We start from the raw sequence: 21,924 nt of genomic DNA, 5'->3' as shown, positions 1-21,924 counted from the left end.
AGTCCTTTTGAAGTGACCCTAAGCTTCTTTGCTTTCCCTAATGGCAAGATCTACCCTCCACACCCACCCCCTATCCTGGAATCAGCCATTTCTCTAAGAAGCGCTAGTAACTTTTAGTAGAAAACAGTATTTCAAGGACTCTGTCTAGGTTCTAGGTGTGCTCATTGCCTTAGGTTGGTTCATTGTTTCTAGGCCTCTTTAGTGCACAGAGCTAAGATAAAATGCTGTAGGAGTTCACACTGATATTTCTACTTTAGGATTTGTAAATTAGTCTGTTTTGTATTATAATTGACCCTCTGTATCCCTGGGTGCTGCATCCACAGATTCAACCAACTGTGGATCAAAAGGCCTAGGATGGTACTAGGTACATGTACTGAACATGTACAGACTGTTTTCCTTGTCATTATTCCCTAAACAATATAGTATGACAACTATTTACATAGCATTTACATTGTATTAGGTATTATAAGTAATCCAGAGATGATTTAAAGTATATGGGAGGACACGCGTAGGTTATGCAACTACTATGCCATTTTATATAAGGGACTTGAGCATCCGTGGATTTTGGTATCCATGGGAGTCCTGGAACCGATACCCCACGGATACCGAGGGATGACTGTACGTGTATCTCCTTTTTTTCTACGCCAGGAATCCTGGTTCTCAAGGACATGGGATGATAGACTAGCCTATAAATTACTCACTTATTTTATCCCAGGTTACATATATAGTAGTCTCAAAATAACAAGATTAATGCTACCATCACCAATGTAATTACTGAGAACAGGTAGGAAAAAAAACCCACGTTTTACATATGCTTTTCCCACTTTTTCCCCAGTTTAAAAATTGTATTATTTCTGTATTATCTGAGCATGTGTCCATTATGTAAAGTGCTCAATTTTACAAGTAACTGTGTGTTTAATGCTTTCTGCATTCAATGTCTCTCTAGTCATTTGGATTAGAGAGTCTCTACTAGAGTCTTCAGGAAGTGGTCATAGGAACAATATTCCCCAAGTTTTTGCATGATGGTAACAGTTTGTCAGTGCCCTTTATACTTGAAAGTCAGTTTTGCTGGATATGAAATCTTTGTTTCACATTTGTTTTTTGTGAGTATCGTATGTATGTTATTTTGTTTTCTTTTGGAATAAAGCATTGCTATTGAAATTTTCTTTCCCTTAAAAGTTACCTGTTGTTTTGCCTAGATACCCCCCAAATTTTTTTTCCTTTTTCTTTAGTATCTGGTGATTTTGCTAGAATATATCTTGCTGTTGGTCATTATGGGTCAGTATTCTCAGGTGTGCTCTTTCAATATGTAGTTTCATAATTTTTTTTCTAATTTCAGGGAAATTTTCTTATAGATTTTGCTATTTTTTCCGGTGCCCTTACTTTTGTTTTCTTCATTAGGAACTTTTAATGTATCTGTTTGTAGGAGCCTTTTTATCCGTTTGCACTGTTAATCACTTTCTTTTGAATCATTTCCATCTCTTGTTTTTAAAATTTTCTTCCTTTTCATCTGTGTCTCAAGTAATCTTGTGTTCATTCTAAAATGACTTTTCCCTATATTTCCAGTTGTTTCTTGACTTCTCTGTCAAGGAGTCATGAATCCAAACAACAGCTCAAAAAATATGTCATGTATATACCCCAAAGAATTGAAAACAGGCACTCAGTCAGATACTTGCATATCAATGTTCATGGCAGCATTATTCACAATAGCCAAAACAGCTATTAGCTGTTAAATAGCTGGAAACAACGCAAATGTCCATTGACAAATGAATGGCTGAACAAAACGTGGCAGTATATTCTCAGATGAAGAAAAACTAAGAGAATTCATTAACAGAGACTTGCTCTAAAAGAAATGCTAAAGGAGGTTTTTTAGGCTAAAGGGAAATGATACCAGAGGGGAAAAAGGAATGAAAGAATGTTTCAGGAATGAAGGAAGAGCAACAGAAATGGTTTGGGCAAATATATATATCTTTGAGAAGTTCTTTGGCTATTTTGAAAAGTTCTTTTCAACTGAAAGCCAATTTCAGTGAGGAATCAGAATTACCAAGGTGACATCTTCTTTTTTTAAAGTAAAAATTTCCAGATAGTCATATCCAACCCAAGTAATGCTGAGTGCTTTGTTATTTGGATGATGCTGGACCAGGACGAAAGGCAAGGAATAATGCAGCCTGACCGTCTCTTATATAATCACAGCTCGGTGAAGCCTAAGCTAGAAATGGAGCCATTAGTAAGGATGCGATTTAGTTACCTAAATATGCATATCTGCATGGGTTGTAATGAGAAATGCCTTAAGGCCCAGCAGGATTCTGAGGTCACATCCCAAAAGTAATTTTTAGAAAAGCTTTAGTAAGTTAACTACAGCATAAGCCAAGCCAGAAAGTATTCAGAAAGACAATTCCAGTACATAGGAAAAGTAAATTAAAATAACTCAAAACATGTGCCCAATGGATAAATTGCTGAGCATCATTTTGGATGTTAGAAGTTTTACTTTTCTAATAGCTTAACCAACATTTCCCTGAACAACCTCAATTCAGCTTTAAGAACTTTCTTCTTTTATATGACCACCAAGACTTTTCTTTCCCAAACTGATTTTGGGGTTTGATTATTCAGAGAAGCCATAAGGAAAAGATCATAGCCTTTGAGTCAGAGAGACCTAGTTTTGACTCTCAGCTCTGCTGTTTACCAGCTGGTTTTGGAAAAAGTCATTTAACTTCTTGGCTACTCTTTTTGTCTTCTTAAGTTTGGTACTTAGTTTAAAACTTTTAAATCATCTTCTTTAATGGAAGCATTTTAGTCGACAGATTTCTTTCTAAGTGATCCCTTTAGTTCCACAAATTTTGTAGTATATTTATGATTGTTTACATATAAATATTTTCTAATGTCCAATAATATTTATTCTTTAACCTGTACATTGTTTATAAGTTTTATTTTTCAACTGCAGTTATTTTATTATCATTTTGAGTACTGATTTTGAACTTGATTGCACTGTAGTCAGATAATGTGATCTGTCTGATATTAGTCCTTGAAATTTGTTGAGTGTATCTTTATCACCTACTAGGGTTTGGCTTTCATAAATGTACCATGTGTGTTTGAAAAGAATGTGCCTTTTTTATTAGTTGGGTGCAATATTCTACACATATCCATCATAGAAAGTTGTTAGTTGTGTTGTTCAAATTTTCTACATCTTACTGATTTTTTTCCCTATGCTTCATCTCAGTAATTACTGAGAAAGATGTTTCAATCTCCATTTAAGATGGTAACTTTGATCATTTGTCTTAGCGGTTCTGTCCATTTTTGCTTTATATATTTCAAAGCTATGCTATTAAGCTTAGAAGTGTAAGTGCGTAAGTTTAGAAGTATATCTTCCTGTTAAGTTGAACTTTTTATCATTATATAGGGATTCTCTTTCTTATCTTAAAGTCTATTTTGTCTGATACCTACATAGGTGCACCAGCTTTCTTTTGGTTAATATTTGTCTAACATATACTTTTTCATCTTTTCATTTTCAATCTTTCTGTGTCTTTAAGTTTTTAGGTATATCTGTGTAAATGGTATATAGCTGCATTTTTAGAGAGTCCATTCTAACAGTCTTTGTCTTTCAGTCAAAAGTTTAGTTCCTTTATATTTATTATGATTACTGATATATTACGATTTATTTCTACCATTTATTTTTTGCTTTCTCTTTATCCCATTTTTTCCTCTTCTTTTTTCTTCAATTTCTTGGCTCTTTTTTCTACTTTTTCCTCCTTCCAACTTTGCTTGTCTTCTTAGAAATTATGTACTTTCTGTCTCTTCATTTAGTAGTTAAACTATCTACTTTAATACTCACATTTAAAGTTTAGTCTGTTAACTTTTCTGCTGTAAATACTAGGACCTTGCTCTAATCATCCTCATTCAACTTGTGTATTACCTAACCCCAAGTCTACTATTTCATTCTAATTTGTTTTCTTCTTCCACTAATTAGACATTATTAATATATTTCTGTATAATCAATATTTGTTTACCCCTATAATTACCAATATCTGTGCCCTCCATTCCTTTCTGCATCTCAGAGAGAATGTCTCTTCTGCTTAAAGGACATCCTTTGATAGTAAATGTTCTTCTAACTAATTATTTGTAAATATCTTTAATTTTGCTTCATATTGAAAGGTATTTTTACTAAGTAAAAATTTTAGGTTGGCAGTTTTTTTCTCTCAGTACATTGAAGGGATGATTTCACTGTCTTCTGGCTTTCATTGTTGCATTGAGAAGTCAGCCATCAGTCTATTGCTGTTCCTTTGTAGGTGATCTGGCTTTGGCAGCTTTTAAGACTTTGTTATTTCTATAGTTTCACTCTGATATGTCTAGGTGTTGACTTCTTTCATTTGTCCTGCTTGAGTTTCATTGGGTTTCCTGGATCTGAGGACTGGTGTTTTTTAAACAACTCTGGACTATTCTTAGCCATTATCTTTTTGAATATTGCCCTTTCCCCATTCTCACTTATCTCCCTTTGGGACTCCAATTAGATGTTGATTAGACCTGTCACTCTATCTTCCATGTCTCCCAACCTCATTTTTTAATATATCTGTTCTGTTTATATATATAATATATTTATTCTATATATACTTTATGCTATATATATTTAGTATTTACATATAGTATATTTTCTTTCTCTCTCTATGTATATACATATTCCATTTTAATTTCTGTTGGCTTTTTGGCTCTATCTTTGGCATTATTTTTCAGTCATTGCTCTAAGGATTACAATATGCATACCTAACTTTTCACAGTCTACTATACAGTTAACATTTTAACACTTCAAGTAAATATAGATGCCTTATAACCATATAGGTTCCTTTACGCTACCTGCTATGTGATAGTTGTCATATACAGTACCTCTACATACATTGAAAAAACCCAAGACAATGGTATAATTTTTGCTTACAACACTCATATGTATATTTTTTTAAATTTATAGAAGAAAACTAATCTATTATATTTGCCCAAACCATTTCTGTTGCTCTTCCTTCATTCCTGAAACATTCTTTCATTCCTTTTTCCCCTCTGGTATCATTTCCCTTCAGCCTAAAAAACCTCCTTTAGCATTTCTTTTAGAGCAAGTCTCTGTTAATGAATTCTCTTAGTTTTTCTTCATCTGAGAATATACTGCCACGTTTTGTTTAGCTATTCATTTGTCAATGGACATCTGGGTTGTTTCCAGCTAGTTTCCAGCTATTTAACAGCTAATAGCTGTTTTGGCTATTGTGAGTAATGCTGCCATGAACATTGATGTGCAAGTATCTGACTGAGTGCCTGCTTTCAATTCTTTGGGGTATATACATGACATCTTTTTTGAGCTGTTGTTTGGATTCATGACTCCTTGCTTGTCTGCCATCCATTAGTGGGGTCTGTTCTTTGACTTCTTCTAGTGATGGAAATGAGTCTAGCTTCCTCTGTTTGAAGATTTGCTTTCTGGTCTGAAGTGTGGCCTGTCTGTGTAGCAAACAGTCAGAGATGTCCTACTATCTGCTAGATACTGTGCTATTCCTGAGAATAGAGGGATAACAGATACCTGCACTTTAGCTGCTCAAAGTCTAGGGGATGCAGTAACATAGACTCTGAACCAAAATTAGATTTTTTTTTCTGATTTATGAATTTTTTATATCAAATATGTTAGAGATATAAAAATGAAAACACATATATCATCTGTTTAAAAATTATCAAAAAGAATATGAGTATATTAAATCCATATCTTCCTGGAGTGTCCAGGTAGTATGAAATAACAAATTGAGAAAAGTGTTAGGAAGGACATCAGCAGGTGCTGTGGTCAAGAGTACTGGTGAGGAGTTGGGGGAGTGCCTGGAAAGCTGAATTTGTTAGGTTGATCAGGAAGGCCTGTGTGAGGAAGAGGCATTTAAGGGAAGCCTTGCAGACAAGGAAAAACTCATCTTGGGATCAACTGGGGCAAAGCTTCTGGTGGAGGGCCTACTGAGTCCCTGTGCTCTGACTACCCAACTGCAACTTTGTATGGTCAGGTCTCAGCTAAGCTTACTCTGGGAAGACCATTTGAAATGCCCTTCTTTTGTCCCACATTCCAGATGTAGATTGTTCCATTTATTTGTTCTTATGGCTTCTTGTGCCTTCCTTTCATGTCATTCATCTCACTTCATTAATTATTTGTGTAGGTATTTGTTGAATGCCTTTCCCTTGACCAGGTATGTTCTATGATGGTGAAGGGGAAGGCATCTGTGTTATTCACCACTATATCCCTAGCATAGTAACTGTCGCTTGATAAGCACTTAATAAATATTTGTCAAAAGATGAAAGAATGCCATTTCGGTATCATCTGTTGAAGTGTTTAGTTTTTGAAAGGGCTCAGACCTGGTATGACCTGTCTCATGTTGGAAAGCCAGCTTTTCCTTGGCAAGAGAACACTGGCCTGGTCATCAGGGTTGAGGTGCATTCACAGTAACTGAGTTATTTGGGAAGGGCGATCCAGTGCTGGCTGATTGGATAAGATAAGAAGGGAACATGGTCACACAACTGTATTTTGTATCTGTTTTTGAAAAGACTAGTTGTCCATCTAACTTAGGACTCATTGTGTGATGTAGGCTCAGGAAGCACAACATGATAACCCTGGAAAGTGAGAACCCAATATAATAGGATAACAGGGCACAATTTTTTTTCCAACCTGCTCCAAAATAAGGCATCTGATCAGAATGAGTGTGAGTGAGTCACATTGGGGTCCCAGAGGCTCAGATTTGAAATATCTGTTTAAGGTGTCCTTAAGTCTTTTGAAGTCATCAGCCTTTTCAGGTCTGACTTGGATTAAGAAGTAAAAACGATTCTGACATCCCTTCTCTCCCAAATGTTGGTATTTGCATCGTAAACCTTTATGATGAGACAAAGATAGACTATTGAGTGGGGAGTCATGCCCAGGGAATATCCAGCTTTAAGAAAAATTTGTGCAAAAATGAGAATTTAGAATGGATGGAACTTTCAGAATCATCTGGCAAAAAACTTTCCTCTTATAGACAAGGCAGCCATGGCCCAGAAGAGGAAATGACTTGCCTCAGTTCTAGGTGACCTTGAGGGTGGCATCTGTTAGTACCTGAGAACTAGCCTTGTACCTTTCCCACTACAGATTCCTGTGTAAAACCCATAAGCCAGTGGCTGATCCCTCTATCTACAAAAGGATATCTCACTGAAAAACTATATTTAAAATTGGTATTTATCCAGAAGAGGGTCACCCAGGAGGGGAGGGATTTGGACGCCATGGAAATCTCAGGACCGGGTGAATTTATTCATGAAACAAATGTTTATCCTGTATGTACTAAGGGCCAGGCAGTGTTCTAAGTTCTGTGGATACAGCAGGGAACAGATAGAAGTCCTCACTCTCATGGAGGTTATAACTCCAGTAAGAAACAGACTCTAGGGCCAGCCCCGTGGCTTAGCGGTTAAGTGAGCGCGCTCCACTGCTGGCGACCCGGGTTCGGATCCCGGGCGCACACGGACGCACCGCTTCTCCGGCCATGCTGAGGCCGCGTCCCACATACAGCAACTACAAGGATGTGCAGCTATGACATACAACTATCTACTGGGGCTTTGGGGGGAAAAATAAATAAATAAATAAATAAAATCTTTAAAAAAAAAAAAAAAAAAGAAACAGACTCTAAACAAGTGAACTTTTAACTGATTATGCTAATGGCCTGTGAACAAAATAAAACATAGTAATGTGATAGAAAGTGATTGGAGTGTAGTGCAGTTGGACTCTTTTGGCTCTTTTATTTATGGGGTCCGGGATGGCCTCTCTGAGGAAGTGACACTTGAGCTCAATCCTAAATGATGAGTAGGAGCCTGCATGACCATAATGAGGAAGTGAAGAACGAGGAGAATTGTGATACGGGGTTAGGGTTAGGTTGGAAAAGTTGGCAGTGGGTGGATTATGTAGGGCTTTGTAGGCCTCAGAGAAGTTTGGGTTTCTTTTTAAGTGCAGTTAGAAGCCATTAGATCTACTTATTTTGTTGAGGAAGATTAGCCCTGAGCTAACGTCTGTTGCCAATCCTTCTCGTTTTGCTGAGGAAGATTGGCCCTGGGCTAACATCCGTGCCCATCTTCCTCTACTTTATATGTGGGACGCCTGCCACAGCATGGCCTGACAAGTGGTGCCTAGATCTGCGCCTGGGATCTGAACCCACGAAGCCTGGGCCGCCAAAGTGGAGCACGCAAACAACCACTATGCCACTGGGCTGGCCACTCTACTTAACATTTTAAAGAGACCACTCTGGCTTCTGTGTGGGTTTTGTCATAGTCCAGGTGGGACATGATGGGGCCGTGGAGCAGGGTCGTAGGAGTAGAGATGCTGCAAGTGGTCTGACATTTGGAAATACATCTGAGAGCGTCGGGGGAAGAGGAGAGAGAGGAACCAAGTGTGACTACTAGGTTTTGGTCTGAGCAACAGGGGAGGTGGTGATTTACTTAACTTGAGATGGTAGAGCCTGGGGAAGGTTGAATAAATTACTGAACCTCGAGAAGACTAAGAGGTGGATGAATTATGATTATTCTACAAATGTCTGAAAGGTCATCCAAAAGGAATTTGATTTATTCCACGTGATCCTTGGTAGCCTAGTCAGTGCCAGCAGATGGAAGATCTCTGGGAGGCATTTCAGTTCAGCTACTGATTAGGAACTCTCTATCAGTTAGAATGATCTGAACATGAGGGACCGCTTGCAAGGAAGTGATGTCTGTCACCCAAATTGCTCAAGCTGAGATGGGGAGGGAGGCATCTATTGGTAGAGTGTATATAATTTATTGTCGAAATCAGTGAGTGAAATCTCCAAATTGAGAGTGAAATGGATGCTCTTAACTATGCTGGGACAGCAGGTGTAAATCTGGACCACCCTGGTAAATGGGGACCAATCTTCATCCTGCTTTACCTCTTCATCTTAGGGACACTGTAGAGAGTACAGTGGGTATAGGTGGGGTATGGGTTGTAACTGGCAGACCTCTTGGCATCCCTCCAGATCTAAGGTTCTGAAGATCTTTGGTATATTTTATTTAACAAAAAATATTGATGCCCAGCTCTTCTGGATTAAGTGAAGTACACTGATAATACAGGCAGATTAAGTGAAGTATATTTATAATACAGGTGCCCTCCCATGTGGAGCGCCCTACCTATCCCCGTCCTGCCTCACTTGCTCCTCCTTCTCACCTCCTGTGGGAAGCATTTGCAGAGTAGCGTCCCCTGACTTTGGTTGGGTCCCCCTCCTTGGGCTCCGATAGCTCACTGAACTCCTCTTGGAGTTCTCTTGGCCACAGTACTTAGTGCAGGCTTGAAATCATCTGCTCATTTGTCTGTCTTCACCCCTGTCTTGTGTGCTTTGCTTCTGTACCCCCAGGGCCTAGCACAGGGGTGGCATAGGGCAGATGCTCATCAAATGTTTGCTGAATGAATAAAATGCATGAATGAATGGCATCATGAATTGGTTCTATAGATTCCTAGTAATGTACTAACACCCACATATACATACCTATGTGTTGAGTGCTTATAATGCTAAATCTACACGTTAGATAAGTCCTATTAGATAAGTTCTGTTAGTATACTAATTTTACTGATTGAGGAAACCAAGGCTCAGATAGGCTTAGTAACTTGCCCAATGTCACATAGCTAGGAAATAGTAGGAGAGCCAGAGCTGGAACCCCCTAACCACTTGGCAACCACTTTGCTCAAGTATGTGCTATATCCCCTTTCTCAAAACTTAACCACACATTATGTTACCAGTTTAAAGATATTGAGAAGTTCTGTAATAAAAAACCCACTTAACTTGATTAACCCAGCTTTCCTGACTACTTTGACTGTGGAACCTTTCGACACCCCCTGTGCCTACTAACATCTTGTGGAAGACTGCTAGGAAACAGCCGTGGGGAAGTGCTTGGTCAGGAGAAGAGAGTTATGAATTGAAAATCTGCAGCCATGGGTTCTTTTCCTGGCTCTGCCACTACCTGCCACTTTTCAGGGCTTATTTTTCCATCTGTAAGAGGAGGGAGTTTAAATACATGGCCTCCCCTATCCTTCCCATCTTTAAAATCCTGCGGCATTGTAAGCGTGCCTGTGTTAAGCAGGCAGCCATGCTGGGAAAGCATGAACATCTAAGTGTTAGAGCCAGGTGTCTACCCTCCTGCCAAGCCTGTGTTTGCTTTAGCAGCTCTCACAGAACTTTGCAAGATTCACAGTATTGTTAAAAAATATGCAAGTGTTTCCTGCACAGTGTGCCATCACGATGAGGAGAATCAGCAGTCACCATCATGCCTCACCGTCCTGCTACTGGCACAGTGCAGGGTGAAATGTATGGGCCAGGCTGGCGACCTGAGGAAGTGAGCCCTGTGGAGTGTTCAGAATTTGTTTGTACTCCTGCAGCCCTGGGCTGAGATTGTCCAGTTCAGTACCAGCCTCTGTTTAAAGGGGCAGCAGTTGAGCCATCGTGCTATGTGCCCCTCTGCAGAGCCTGTCTCTAGCCATAGGCAGGAAATAGATCATCTCTGACTGTGAGCCTGGGCTGCCTTTGCAGCAAGAGTACCTGTCCCTTTATTGTGATGCTCTATGGGCTGATGACACTCCTCTTTTTTCTCTTTTACAAATAATAGATGGGATTATTCATATTGTGATTTACCTCCAGAACAACCTGTGTGAGAATTTCCTGTTCTTAGGATGCCTTTTCTATGTTCTGTCTTCTATTTGACCTTTTTTTCTCAGAAGCTTCAGAGCTTGTAAAGTAAGAAAAAAAAAGTACAGAATCAATCAAATGGCATTCAGACTTTCTGTAATTTCCCCTGTTTTATACATTGAAAAAGATCTTTCTATAAGTAAGCCAGTAGTAATTTAAGGAGTCTAACTGGAGCCTCCTTGTGAAGAGTTGTAATAAATACTGTGCTCTGGGTGCCATGATTTTTACATATACTCAGCCCTCTTTCCAGAGGGAGACTAGCTACACCATCTATTAATACTGTAAAAATCCACAATGGATTTTTAAAAAACAATGGTTTTTAGCAAGAGCTGTAGAGATGTGCTCTTACGTATAGTGATGCCACTTCTGGAAATTTAGCAGAAGCAAAAAATGTAAATGAAGATGTTTGAAGATGTTCACCATAGTGTTATCTATAATAGAAAAAAAAACAACAAAGTTGAATATAACCTGAGTGGTTATATTCAGAATATTGTGTAGCCACTAAATATGTTTGTTGTGAAGTCCAGATAAAACATAAGAAATATTTAATAAAATCGATGAAAACAATCAATATATAATTTGGAAAAAATATGTAAAAATCTGTATGCTTACTGATGAAACTAGAAGGTGAATATAAAAATAAAGTTTGTAGTCAAATGGTGAATGTAATTCTTAATTAAATTAGGAAATATCTAATTTATTTAATATTGCTTACTTTTGCTTTTCCAATGTTAAGTCTCTTAGCGCAGTTAAAATAAAAAAACTTAGAAAATCTGAATAAAAAAATATGTTCACTGTAGATAATTTACAAATTAAAAATGTCACTAAAAACATTAAATATCACCCATAATCTCACCACCTAAAATAACCATTGCAGACATTTCAGTACATGTACTACTAATCTTTTCTTGGGGGGTGTGTGTGCTTATGTGTGTGTCTATATGTAGACATGTTTTTAGCAGACTTGTGCAGACATACTTGTAAATGGAGTTTTTCATTTTCCCTGGAGGGTGAACATTTATCCAAGTAATTACAATTTTTCCTGCATATGATTTTTTTTTTTTTTGTGAGGAGATTAGCCCTGAGCTAACATCCCATGCCAGTCCGCCTCTTTTTGCTGAGGAAGACTGGCCCTGGGGTAACATCTGTGCCCATCTTCCTCTACTTTATATGGGACGCTGCCACAGCATGGCTTGACAAGTGGTGCGTCGGTGCACGCCTGGGATCCGAACCTGCGAACCCCGGGCTGCTGAAGCAGAGCACGTGCACTTAACCGCTGTGCCACCGGGCCGGCCCCTTTGCATATGATTTTTAATGACTATGTTGTATTCCTTCATATGGATATACAGTAAGGAACTCATCCAGTCTCCTCGCTGGGTGTGCATGTGAAGTCGCCTTTTGCTGGGTGTTGTCAAATTGCTTTTAAGATAGGTTATATCAGGTTATGCAGTCACCTCTTTGCTTAAAGAAGTAAAAAGTTATTTTTAAACAATAAAAAATCCTTTTCTCTTGTTTTTATAAGTTTTTTTTAAAGCCTCAAATCGAGTTTCCCCATATTTATGCAGCTCTCACCTCAGAATGAGTAAACTAGATCACTTTTAAGGGTTCTTTGAGCCCAGGATTCCTTGGGCCATTTTTGCACATTGTCTGTAATGAATGACTGTGCAGAGGGTTTCCACTCCTCTCGTGAGGACATGTAATGAATGTTCGGAGTATACCGATTGGTGCCTTGGGAATGCAGCGTATTCTAGCATGAGGAATTTCACCAAGAGCTGAAGCAAAAAGTAGTGAAAAATTTCTTATCTGGCTTAAATTTTGTAAATATTTGTACTCTATTTGGAAAAGCATGCATTTTTCTCTCTCATGCATTCTATTAAGTAGTCAAGGTACCTGATTTAGGATTTAATTTAAAATAAGCTGTCAGACTCGACTACCTATCTATTTTATTTTATTTATTTATTTATTTTTAATAATTTTATTTATTTATGTATTTTTTCCCCCAAAGCCCCAGTAGATAGTTGTATGTCATAGCTGCACATCCTTCCAGTTGCTGTATGTGGGACGCGGCCTCAGCATGGCCGGTGAAGTGGTGCGTCAGTGTGCACCGGGATCCGAACCCGGGCCGCCAGCAGTGGAGCGCGCACTTAACCGCTAAGCCACAGGGCCGGCCCTACCTATCTATTTTAATGATGAATTTGTTTTTACTCTTTATTCAATCCTAGTTTTCTACTTTCCGCATTGGTATTGGGTGCTGAAGAAAGAGCTTTTTGCTCACTGTGTGCTTTCTGTTCCATTTAATTCCTTTAGTTGCTAGATTCTCCTCCAGTTTTATTTATACTTCATGAATTTGAACAGATCTGCAATTTCTCATTGTTCACTGGTGCCAGTTGAAAAATTCTCCCAGGCTGTTTTTATAGGGGTAACTGTCATGTTTATACTATGTTTCAAGAAACGTCCATCTTTTTAATTTGCTTGTCTAAATGCATTTAATTTTCAAGAGAACATTTGTAAAGTTGTGAACTTGACATCTTTATACTTGAATATGCGTAATTACACAATGCTCTTTTACCTTTGCCAACTTTATTCTAGGCTGTGTGGGTATAAGAAGCATAATTTACCACCTCTGGCAAGAATAAAGACACCTTTGCTATCTTCCCCTTTTCTTTTCTTTAGGCTGTTACTACAAGTCTGGTTATGTCCCCAGGGGGAGGTGGGAAAAGATGTCTTTGCTTTTCAAAGTCCATTTCTCCAGGGGACATCAATACTCACATGGATCCTATTTACATTGTAATTGGTCGCTGGCTGTCTGGTACAGCTGTTTCAACTTAAACCCAAGACAGTTGCTATGGAGATGGTTGACTAGAAATAGGTCAAGTTAAAGTCCTTTTCCCCCTGGATATGAGGGAGTGCTTATGACTCTGGAAGTGTCTCAGTTGAACAGAAAATGTGTAGGTGAGCAACCACATCCAAAAAAATTTTCTTCTCAGGGTAAAGTTTATCATAGATGCCAATCCACTCATGCTGCTGCTGCTGCTCGCAAACAACACACCTCAGGACTGTTCCTGTTAAAGAAAAGGAATTAGAGATGTCATAATTTGCAGTGTAACCTTGATTAACTGACCCATATATGACTCTCAAAAGTTGCTTCTTTCATTAAGTTCCTAAATGTAGTAGAATAGCGTTTATTTTCAAGTCACAACCAGGATTTCAAGAACAAGTTTTTTTTTTTAATTTATTTTTCCCCCAAAGCCCCAGTAGATAGTTGTATGTCATAGCTGCACATCCTTCTAGTTGCTGTATGTGGGACGCGGCCTCAGCATGGCCGGAGAAGCAGTGCGTCAGTGCGCGCCCGGGATCCGAACCCCGGGCCGCCAGTAGTGGAGCGCGCGCACTTAACCGCTAAGCCATGGGGCCGGCCCAAGAACAAGTTCTTAAAAACATGAAATTAACAGTGACATTTGGGAAAAGAAAGCATTTGGTTACATTGGATGGGATTTGCCATAAATTTGGCCAGAAAACATCATGGTTTTCCCAGGGCAACTTGGCTAGCTGATTTCGTCAGTCTTCTCTTATATGGTGACTTTGATTACTTGTCTTTCCTTCTTCATGTGTCAGGTGGGGAAATGGTCCGTGACTCTATGTCTGACCATTACAGTGGGGACTTGTGGTCTTTCTCACAGATGGGCATGTGGTATGGTACTCTTACAGGTCCCCAAGCTTCAGTTTGGGGCTTGGTGAATGTGGATTCCTCCTGCATTCTTTTTACCCCTCACACTGCCCCCCTCTGTCCCCATCTCACAGTGCCACTTGCTTCAGGGAATGGGTTAGTTTATGTGTAGATGGTTTCACATCATAACTGGGATGGAAGATGACAACTACATACTCTTCTTGAGAATTCTCTGGGAATGACACTTCTCAGCCTATCAGTCTTCTGAAAACGGTGAACTGGCGGGTGGTTGGGGCTCATGCTGAAGAAGTTCTATGGGGCAGATTTTCACTAATTAGAATATATGTTTTTTGAAAGTTCTATGAGAATATTGCAACATGCAGTAACATGAATGAATAATACTAATAATGATAGCTAACACTTGTGTAATTCTTACTCTGTACCAGGCACTGTTCTAAACTCTTTACATACATTTCCTTTAGTGTGGTTTTTTTTTGGTGAGGAAGATCAGCCCTGAGTTAACATCCATTGCCAATCCTCCTCTTTTTGCTGAGGAAGATTGGCCCTGGGCTAACATCTGTGCCCATCTTCCTCTACTTTATGTGGGACGCCACCACAGCGTGGCTCGACAAGTGGTACATCAGTGCACGCTTGGGATCCGAACCTGTGAACCCCAGGCAGCCAAAGCGGAGCGCGTGCGCTTAACCACTTGTGCCACTGGGCCGGCCCCAGTACATACATTTCCTCATTTAATCCTCACAGCAACACAAGGAAGTAGATAGTTGTAGTATTCTCATTTTACAGATGAGTAAACTGAGGCCTAGAGAGATTAAATAAGGATCATGCAGCTTGTAAAAGGTGGTGCTATTGTTCAAACTTGGGTAGCCTGGCTCCAGGGTTGGATGCTCTTACCACTATGCAGCTAAGAATTATATATGAACATTTAAGGAAAACAATCTATTTTTTTTTTTCCTGATTACCATAGTGCAGTAGGTTAATTTGCGCCTCCCAGGGGACTTTTGGCAGTGCCTGGAGACATTTTTGGTTGCTACTGGTGTTTAGTCAGGAGAGGTCAGGAATGCTGCTAAACATCCTACAGTACACAGGACAGCCCCCCTACAACAAGGAATTATCTGGCCTAATAGGTCAATAGTGCTGAGGTTGAGAAATCCTATTATACTAATATGGTCCTTGTAAAGAAGTATAATATTACCTCCCCAATGCTTGACCCCTGTTAAGTGCATGTATATTCTTGAAAATTTTTCTTCTGATTGTATTAACATACATTCATATGCATATATTTCACAGAAACAGAATCAAATATGTATTCTATTCTATAGGTTATCTTTATAACATATCATATGCATAGTTCCACATTGGAGTATATTTTTATAACTATATATGGTATTCCTTTGGATGGATGGAGGCTGAGGATGGGTTATTTTGTAATTTTTAATTAGAAATAATGTTATAATACTGTACCTATATCTTTATATACTTACTTCAGGTCTTATTACTTCGGAGAAAAACTAGGTTGTGTCCTGTGGACAAGGATAGTGTTATCATGGTGTCCCCTTCCCCATGCTCGAGCCAGAGTCTGTTCTTCCTGTTTCACTGTGTATGTGAGATAGGTGATCCTCGCTTCTACATGACTTCAAGTCATGTAGGCTAGTGGTCTATTTTGGGCGGGTTGCTAAGATAATGTGAAAATTTTCAGAAAAGAGAGATACTGGGAGAAATAAAAAGCAGATATCTAGACTGAGAGAAAGTGTGTGTGTATGGTGGGGAGGAAATTGAGTCAGAACTATAGCACTGATACGTAAGGTGGTACCTGGACCCACCAATTTGAGTTTTATAGACATTTTTGAAGGAAAATGAGGTGACTAGTCTCACACTTTGTACCCCACTTTGTGCAAAAATAATTTAAAAACTATCAATATACCAACTGTCTTAAATCATATTCTGAGGATTTCTGAGAGTTGAAGATCCCCTTTAGGAACCAGGCTTAGCGCCTGGCAGATAGTGGGTGCTCAATAAATATTTGTAACCAGAGTGAATTGAGGGGAAGAGGAGATGAAAAGGAATGGACTAAGAGGCGACGGGAGCGGCCGCTGTAGGGTCTCCTCTATATAAGCCGACTCCGTGGAGGTTCCCCTGAAGAAGGGGTAGGAAACCTTGGAGGACTTCTGCCTTTAGGGCTTGTGTTTGGCTGTCTTTACGAAGGCTGTGCATGTATATACCCTGTGATCCAGCACTTCCGCTCCACGGTGTGCAGTCCACGGAAATGCATATGCATGCTTAACCAAGCAGCATGAGCTCTTACGAATGTTCACAGAAGTAGCTCTATTCATAACAGCCCCAAACTGGAAGCTACCCAAACGCCTATCAGTAGTGGAATAGATAAATAACTCAGGTTTTTAAAAAAAAATTGTTAATATTTTAAAGCACAAAAGGGTACAAGAAAAACAGGCATTCTAGTTTCTACCACCCAGATTTTAACAGAGGTTAACATTTTGCCATATTTGTCTTTTTTAGTTTAGTTTTTTTTTTTTAATCTAAGAAATACAACCTTCTGGTGGCCTGTCTTATCAGTGTTGGGAGCCGGGAAAGTTGGGTGAATGATCTGAAGATACTGAAACACAAGAGTGGGATAACCTGGGCTTTCTGTGCACATCTTCCCTTGACACGGAGTGAATTACCTGTCACTGGCACCTAACATCAAGTCTAGTCAGTGAGAACATCCACAGATTAAAGTTTCTGCAGTGGCAGAGATGAAAAAGAAAGGAGCCGTGCTTTTCACCTCTCCTGCTCTCTGAAAAATAAGACACCCTGCAGTAGTGTCCTTTAAGGACATAAAGCCTCTTTCGTTGAAATGTAAAAGAATTTGGCTTTTTCCATCAAATTGTGTTTGGAATACCATGAATGTTTTGATTATGCTGATGTGAAAAAAGAACAAGAACAGGGTTTGGTGTTTTCAGTGATTGCTTTAATTGTTAGCAGGAACACATCTCCCTTCTCCACTCAGCCCAGCTCATCAGGATGCAAATGTTTGAGAGTAACATTGTCATGGGGATAACCTTGAATCTGCTCTAGTTTATGTTAGAAGAATCATTTGCAAACTTCTCTTCTTTAGTTAGTATTAGCAACCATGATGATGCTTTTTTGTGGCTGTGCTCCTGCCTATCGTGAGGCTGTGGTTGAGACTGGTTCCCTTTACTGAGTGCTTGCTAAGTGCTAGGCATAGTCATAAGCCCTTTATGTATGGTGAGTTTCCTCCTTGTAATAACCCATGAGGTAGATATTGTTACTGTCTCCATCCACAAATGAGAAAACAGGCTTGGTGAGGTTCAGTAGGTTGCCAAGGGTCACACCGTGAGTGGCAGAGCCATGATTCACATCTTGTTTTGCCTGGCTCCGAAGCCAAGTTCTTAACCGGTCACTAAACGAGGGCCACTCGCTGTTGTTATTTGAGTTAATAGAACTGTCAAGTAGGAGTTAAGGTCCTGGGAACAGTGGCTGAATATTTCCCAATCCTGTCTAATTCGACCTGCTCTGTAGTCTGAGGTAGGGGAGGCAGAGGGCCCTGCTCCCATTTCACAGATGAGGACTCTGAGGAGCCAGGGAAGCAGTGAACTTGCCCAGGGCCACAACTCCAGCTAACGTTGGGCTGGAAATTGAACCAGGGTCTTTTGAAAACACACTCCAGCTTTTAACCATATGCTTCGGCTTGATCTCTGACTACCTTGGTTGACCTTTAGCCCAGTACTTAATTGTAAGGTTAACTCTGTTTCCCCATCTTTTAAATACGAGCAGTACTACCTGTTTCTCTTGTTACAGATTATAGAGGATTAGCGAGCAGTTCATCTTTTGAAAATTCTTGGAGATACATACCATTTAAATACATACTTATTTAGTCACGTGGTGCTGTATGATATGAAATAATATTTTTTTGTTAAAGATTTGTTTACATATAAATCTTTATTTTTGATATTCTGGTAAAGATATTTGTGGTAACTCAAATGGAAGTTGAAGGCCGTGAGATTTTTTCTGCATGTACTGAGTCAGTGTTTTTCTAGAGTCATCATAGCTAACCTCAGCTTCTTCTGGGTTGCTTTTGAGGTTGCAGCTGCTCCCTGGTGGTTACCTGTTAAAGGCGCTAACTGGAGACAGCCAGAAGGGCCCGACTCGACTGTTCTACACAGGTGAGGCTGGTGATTCTTTCCCTGGTTAACATGTTTTATTCCAAAATAGATTCTCTTGCTGTTGAAAAGGAACTCAGTGGCCATCTTCATCTGTAAAAGGGTGAGAATGACAAACTCTAATCGGTTGGTAGGAAAATAAAATGGCAGGAAATAAGATCCAAACACCGTGCCTAGCTCATAGAAGGCTCATAATAAATGGCCTCTTTCCTTCCTTATTTGGCCTGTCAAAGAATTCTTTCTTGCTGATTTTTGTTCCTCCCTTGACAGGCCTATTACAAATCTCATGACATGTGTTTAATCTTTGCAGCCTGTCTATTTGCTCTCTCTCATGAGTGAGTCATTAACTAGAAGAAGACTGTCTTATGGATAAGTAGTTGTGTCCTACCAGTTGGCCGCTGGAGAATCTCGTGCCTTGGGTATAGGATCCTTGTTATCTCTAGTCCTGGACTGACATACTTTGAACTTTGAAGGTACCATCTGACTAAAAAACCACATAGCGGCAAGTCGGTCAGCAAGTCTCCAGGGTGGCAAGGAAATAATTATCTCAAGCCAAAATAGAGTAGCACTTTAAGCCCTGGAGATGGAGAAAGGTTTGGGTCAGGACTCAGTGTCTCAACAGCCCGAGAAAACTGTTCTCCTAACCCAATTTTTCAGATGGGATTTTTGAGCCTCTATTTTTGACAACATTCCTGGTTATTGCCCTCATTGTCAGGGAGCTGGAAGTACATGAAGTTCAGCTTTAGGGATACACCCCTTGACAAGTGTCAGAAATCTTTGAAAGCCTCTGTTGGCAGCCTCTGTGGTAGAAATAGACTGGGAGGCAGAAAGTCATAGGATTCTTGGGTGCCACGGGTTGACTGGGCCTCTTAGCTCCCAATTAATATCTTCTTTCCTGAATTTAATAGTAGAAGAAAAAGCTAAGGGAAGAAGGAAAACCCAGAGGGGAATGTATTTTATCCACTGACTGAGTCTATCTTCTGAGAAAAGTACATGTCTTATCAGTGCTAAAAACAGTGACTAGCACATAATAGGTACTCCGTAAGCATTTGTTGAAAGAATCAGTAAAAGTCATAGTGTAATTACTATGGGGAATTCAAAGATGTTTAAGAAATGGACTAGGAATGTGTTGTCTACCTGAAAAACAGTGAACAGGGAATTAAAGTTATCTGGTGGTGGGTAAATGTGTGTATCCTCTGATTCTCAAACTTTCCCCCCAACCTTTCCTACTCTTCTATACCCTTAGAAAAAATAAAGACTTACTTGGAGTCTGCTGGAGTGAGGCAAATGTATCTGCCTAATCTGTAGTGGAAAGACACAAAGTTTAGAGCCAAGTATCACCGGTTGGGTTGGAAGTAGATGCTCAGATAGAGCTTGGTGTGCAGAATATTTATTAGGGATCCACACCTGTGGAAGGGGCAGGGAGGAAGCAGGATTGGATAGAGGGAGATGCCAAGACCACAATGGAGGCCCAGCAAGTCCCAGCCAACCCCACAGGGAGCTCTAGAGCTATATATGGCCCATAGGGTTGAGCTGTGGTGGACCGAAATGGCTGGGCTTTTATGCCTCTGCTGTAGTTCTTCATTGGTGGCTCTGAGGTGGCTCTCTGCAGCTGTGGAAAACCTTGAAGGAGCCGATAGCTGGAAGCTTCTGCCGACAACACTCCCAGCAGTTGGAGCAGCACTTGTTCCTTAAAGGGGGAACTGGGGGATGCATCTCCACATCCATAGTACCAAGTGAGATTCTGTGGGGGTCCAGGCCTGCCTGCAAAGTGAAGAAATGTTTTGAGTCTAGTTCCAAGACTAATTATAACCCATTTGGGAGCCTGAGATGTGAGAAACCCATAGTGGAGGGTGACAGATGTGACATGGCTGGGGCTTGAGTTGGGGACCAGGACCACCTCAGTGTCACGGAGTGAACTGAAGGTGATAGTGGCGCTTTGCTGAAGCTGGTTCCTATTTCCTGTTCCAGTGCATGCCCCCTTCACTGTGCTCTCACTCTTCCCCAGGCCGGATCATCCCGTTCTCCATGTCTCCTGGAACGATGCTGTTGCCTACTGTGCCTGGGCAGGAAAGCGGTTGCCCACGGAAGCTGAGTGGGAATACAGCTGTCGAGGAGGCCTGCAAAATAGGTACTTAGGGCCGGTGGAGGCGGGGCGGGTATATCTCATCTTGCCTAACAATATGTTGACCTTTTTCTAAATCTGTGGAACTTAGTTAACTTTGGTTAGAAAGTTGATTTAAAACAATAGCAAAAACAACAACAGCTCTTTCTTACTGGGCCTCCTCATCTCCACAAAGTTAATTAGAAGGAGACACTGATGCGTGGGTCACCAGTTCCTCACAGCCCCCCAAACCCAAGTGTCTGGTGAAGTTGGCTCCCTGTAGCCCAGAGCATGCTCCAGCAATCCAGCCCCCCCGGTGTTACATAGTCCTCTTAGAGCCTCTGGGCAGGCTGCCTTGCTTTTTGGATGTTCGTATTTTAGGCGTCTCCTGAAGCTGTGGTATTTCTCTGCTTCTAGAGCCATGAGACGGAAAACTCATGTTTGGGTCACATCTTCTAGGAAAGGTTCCTTAAAATAGCCAAGGCTGTGTAAAAAATTGTGGTGTGATGGTCCCTGATCATGCTACCATATAAGTCCAGAATGATGTCTACTTTCCCAGCCTTCTCTAAGTCCTTTTAGTTATGTGATTTATTTCAGGCCTTCTGAAAAGGAGAGACTGAGGTGGTTGTGAACTTGACATGAGCTAGTTACGTGGAAGTTAAAAAAAAATCCTGATTAAAAACTTTATTTGTATATTAAAAATTTAAAAACATAGCTCACTCAGAACAAGTGAGCAATGTTCTCTCTTTCATTGCATTCCTTCTCTTGACTTTAATCCACAAGCCTGTGCCTGTTTGACAGGCTGATGTCTGTGTCTCTTCTGACAGACTTTTCCCCTGGGGCAACAAACTTCAGCCAAAAGGCCAACATTATGCCAACATTTGGCAAGGCGAGTTTCCTGTGACCAACACTGGAGAGGACGGCTTCCAAGGAACTGCGCCTGTGAGTAGTGAGGCTTCTGAAGGGGGGCAGCAGCTACAGCAGACTGAGAAATGAGTAGAAATGAGGGAAAGGTATGCTCACTCTCTGACCAGTGTTGTCCCCTTCTTGCATTCATCCACTAGCGCACGTGGCAAATACTGATAATTAATCAAGCATTCTTTTTTATAACACATTTTTCTTTCTGATTCCATTAATACTTATTATAGAAACTTTGGAAAAACAAGAAGAGTATAAAAGAGAAAATTAAAAAGACCTGGAATTCTACTATCCAGAGATAACCCCTGTTAACATTTTGGTGCATTTCCTCCT

General features: G+C 40.2%; 1 protein-coding gene across 3 annotated transcripts in view; it reads left to right on the top strand.

Annotated features, from left to right (window-relative positions):
- SUMF1 (sulfatase modifying factor 1) overlaps nt 1-21,924 on the top strand; it is a 94,023-nt gene that overhangs the window by 26,093 nt on the left and 46,006 nt on the right. For all 3 annotated transcript variants that reach the window (XM_087431373.1, XM_004442409.2, XM_087431372.1), the window contains 3 exons: nt 18,490-18,572; nt 20,578-20,700; nt 21,501-21,615. In XM_087431373.1, coding sequence (XP_087287499.1) covers nt 18,490-18,572; nt 20,578-20,700; nt 21,501-21,615 — 321 coding nt within the window. The remainder of the gene's footprint in view (nt 1-18,489; nt 18,573-20,577; nt 20,701-21,500; nt 21,616-21,924) is intronic.

This window comes from Ceratotherium simum, chromosome 5 (assembly GCF_057802395.1).
Source record: "Ceratotherium simum simum isolate JZ-2026a chromosome 5, ASM5780239v1, whole genome shotgun sequence".
NCBI lineage: Eukaryota > Metazoa > Chordata > Mammalia > Perissodactyla > Rhinocerotidae > Ceratotherium > Ceratotherium simum.
This window is presented reverse-complemented; position numbering and strand designations above follow the sequence as displayed.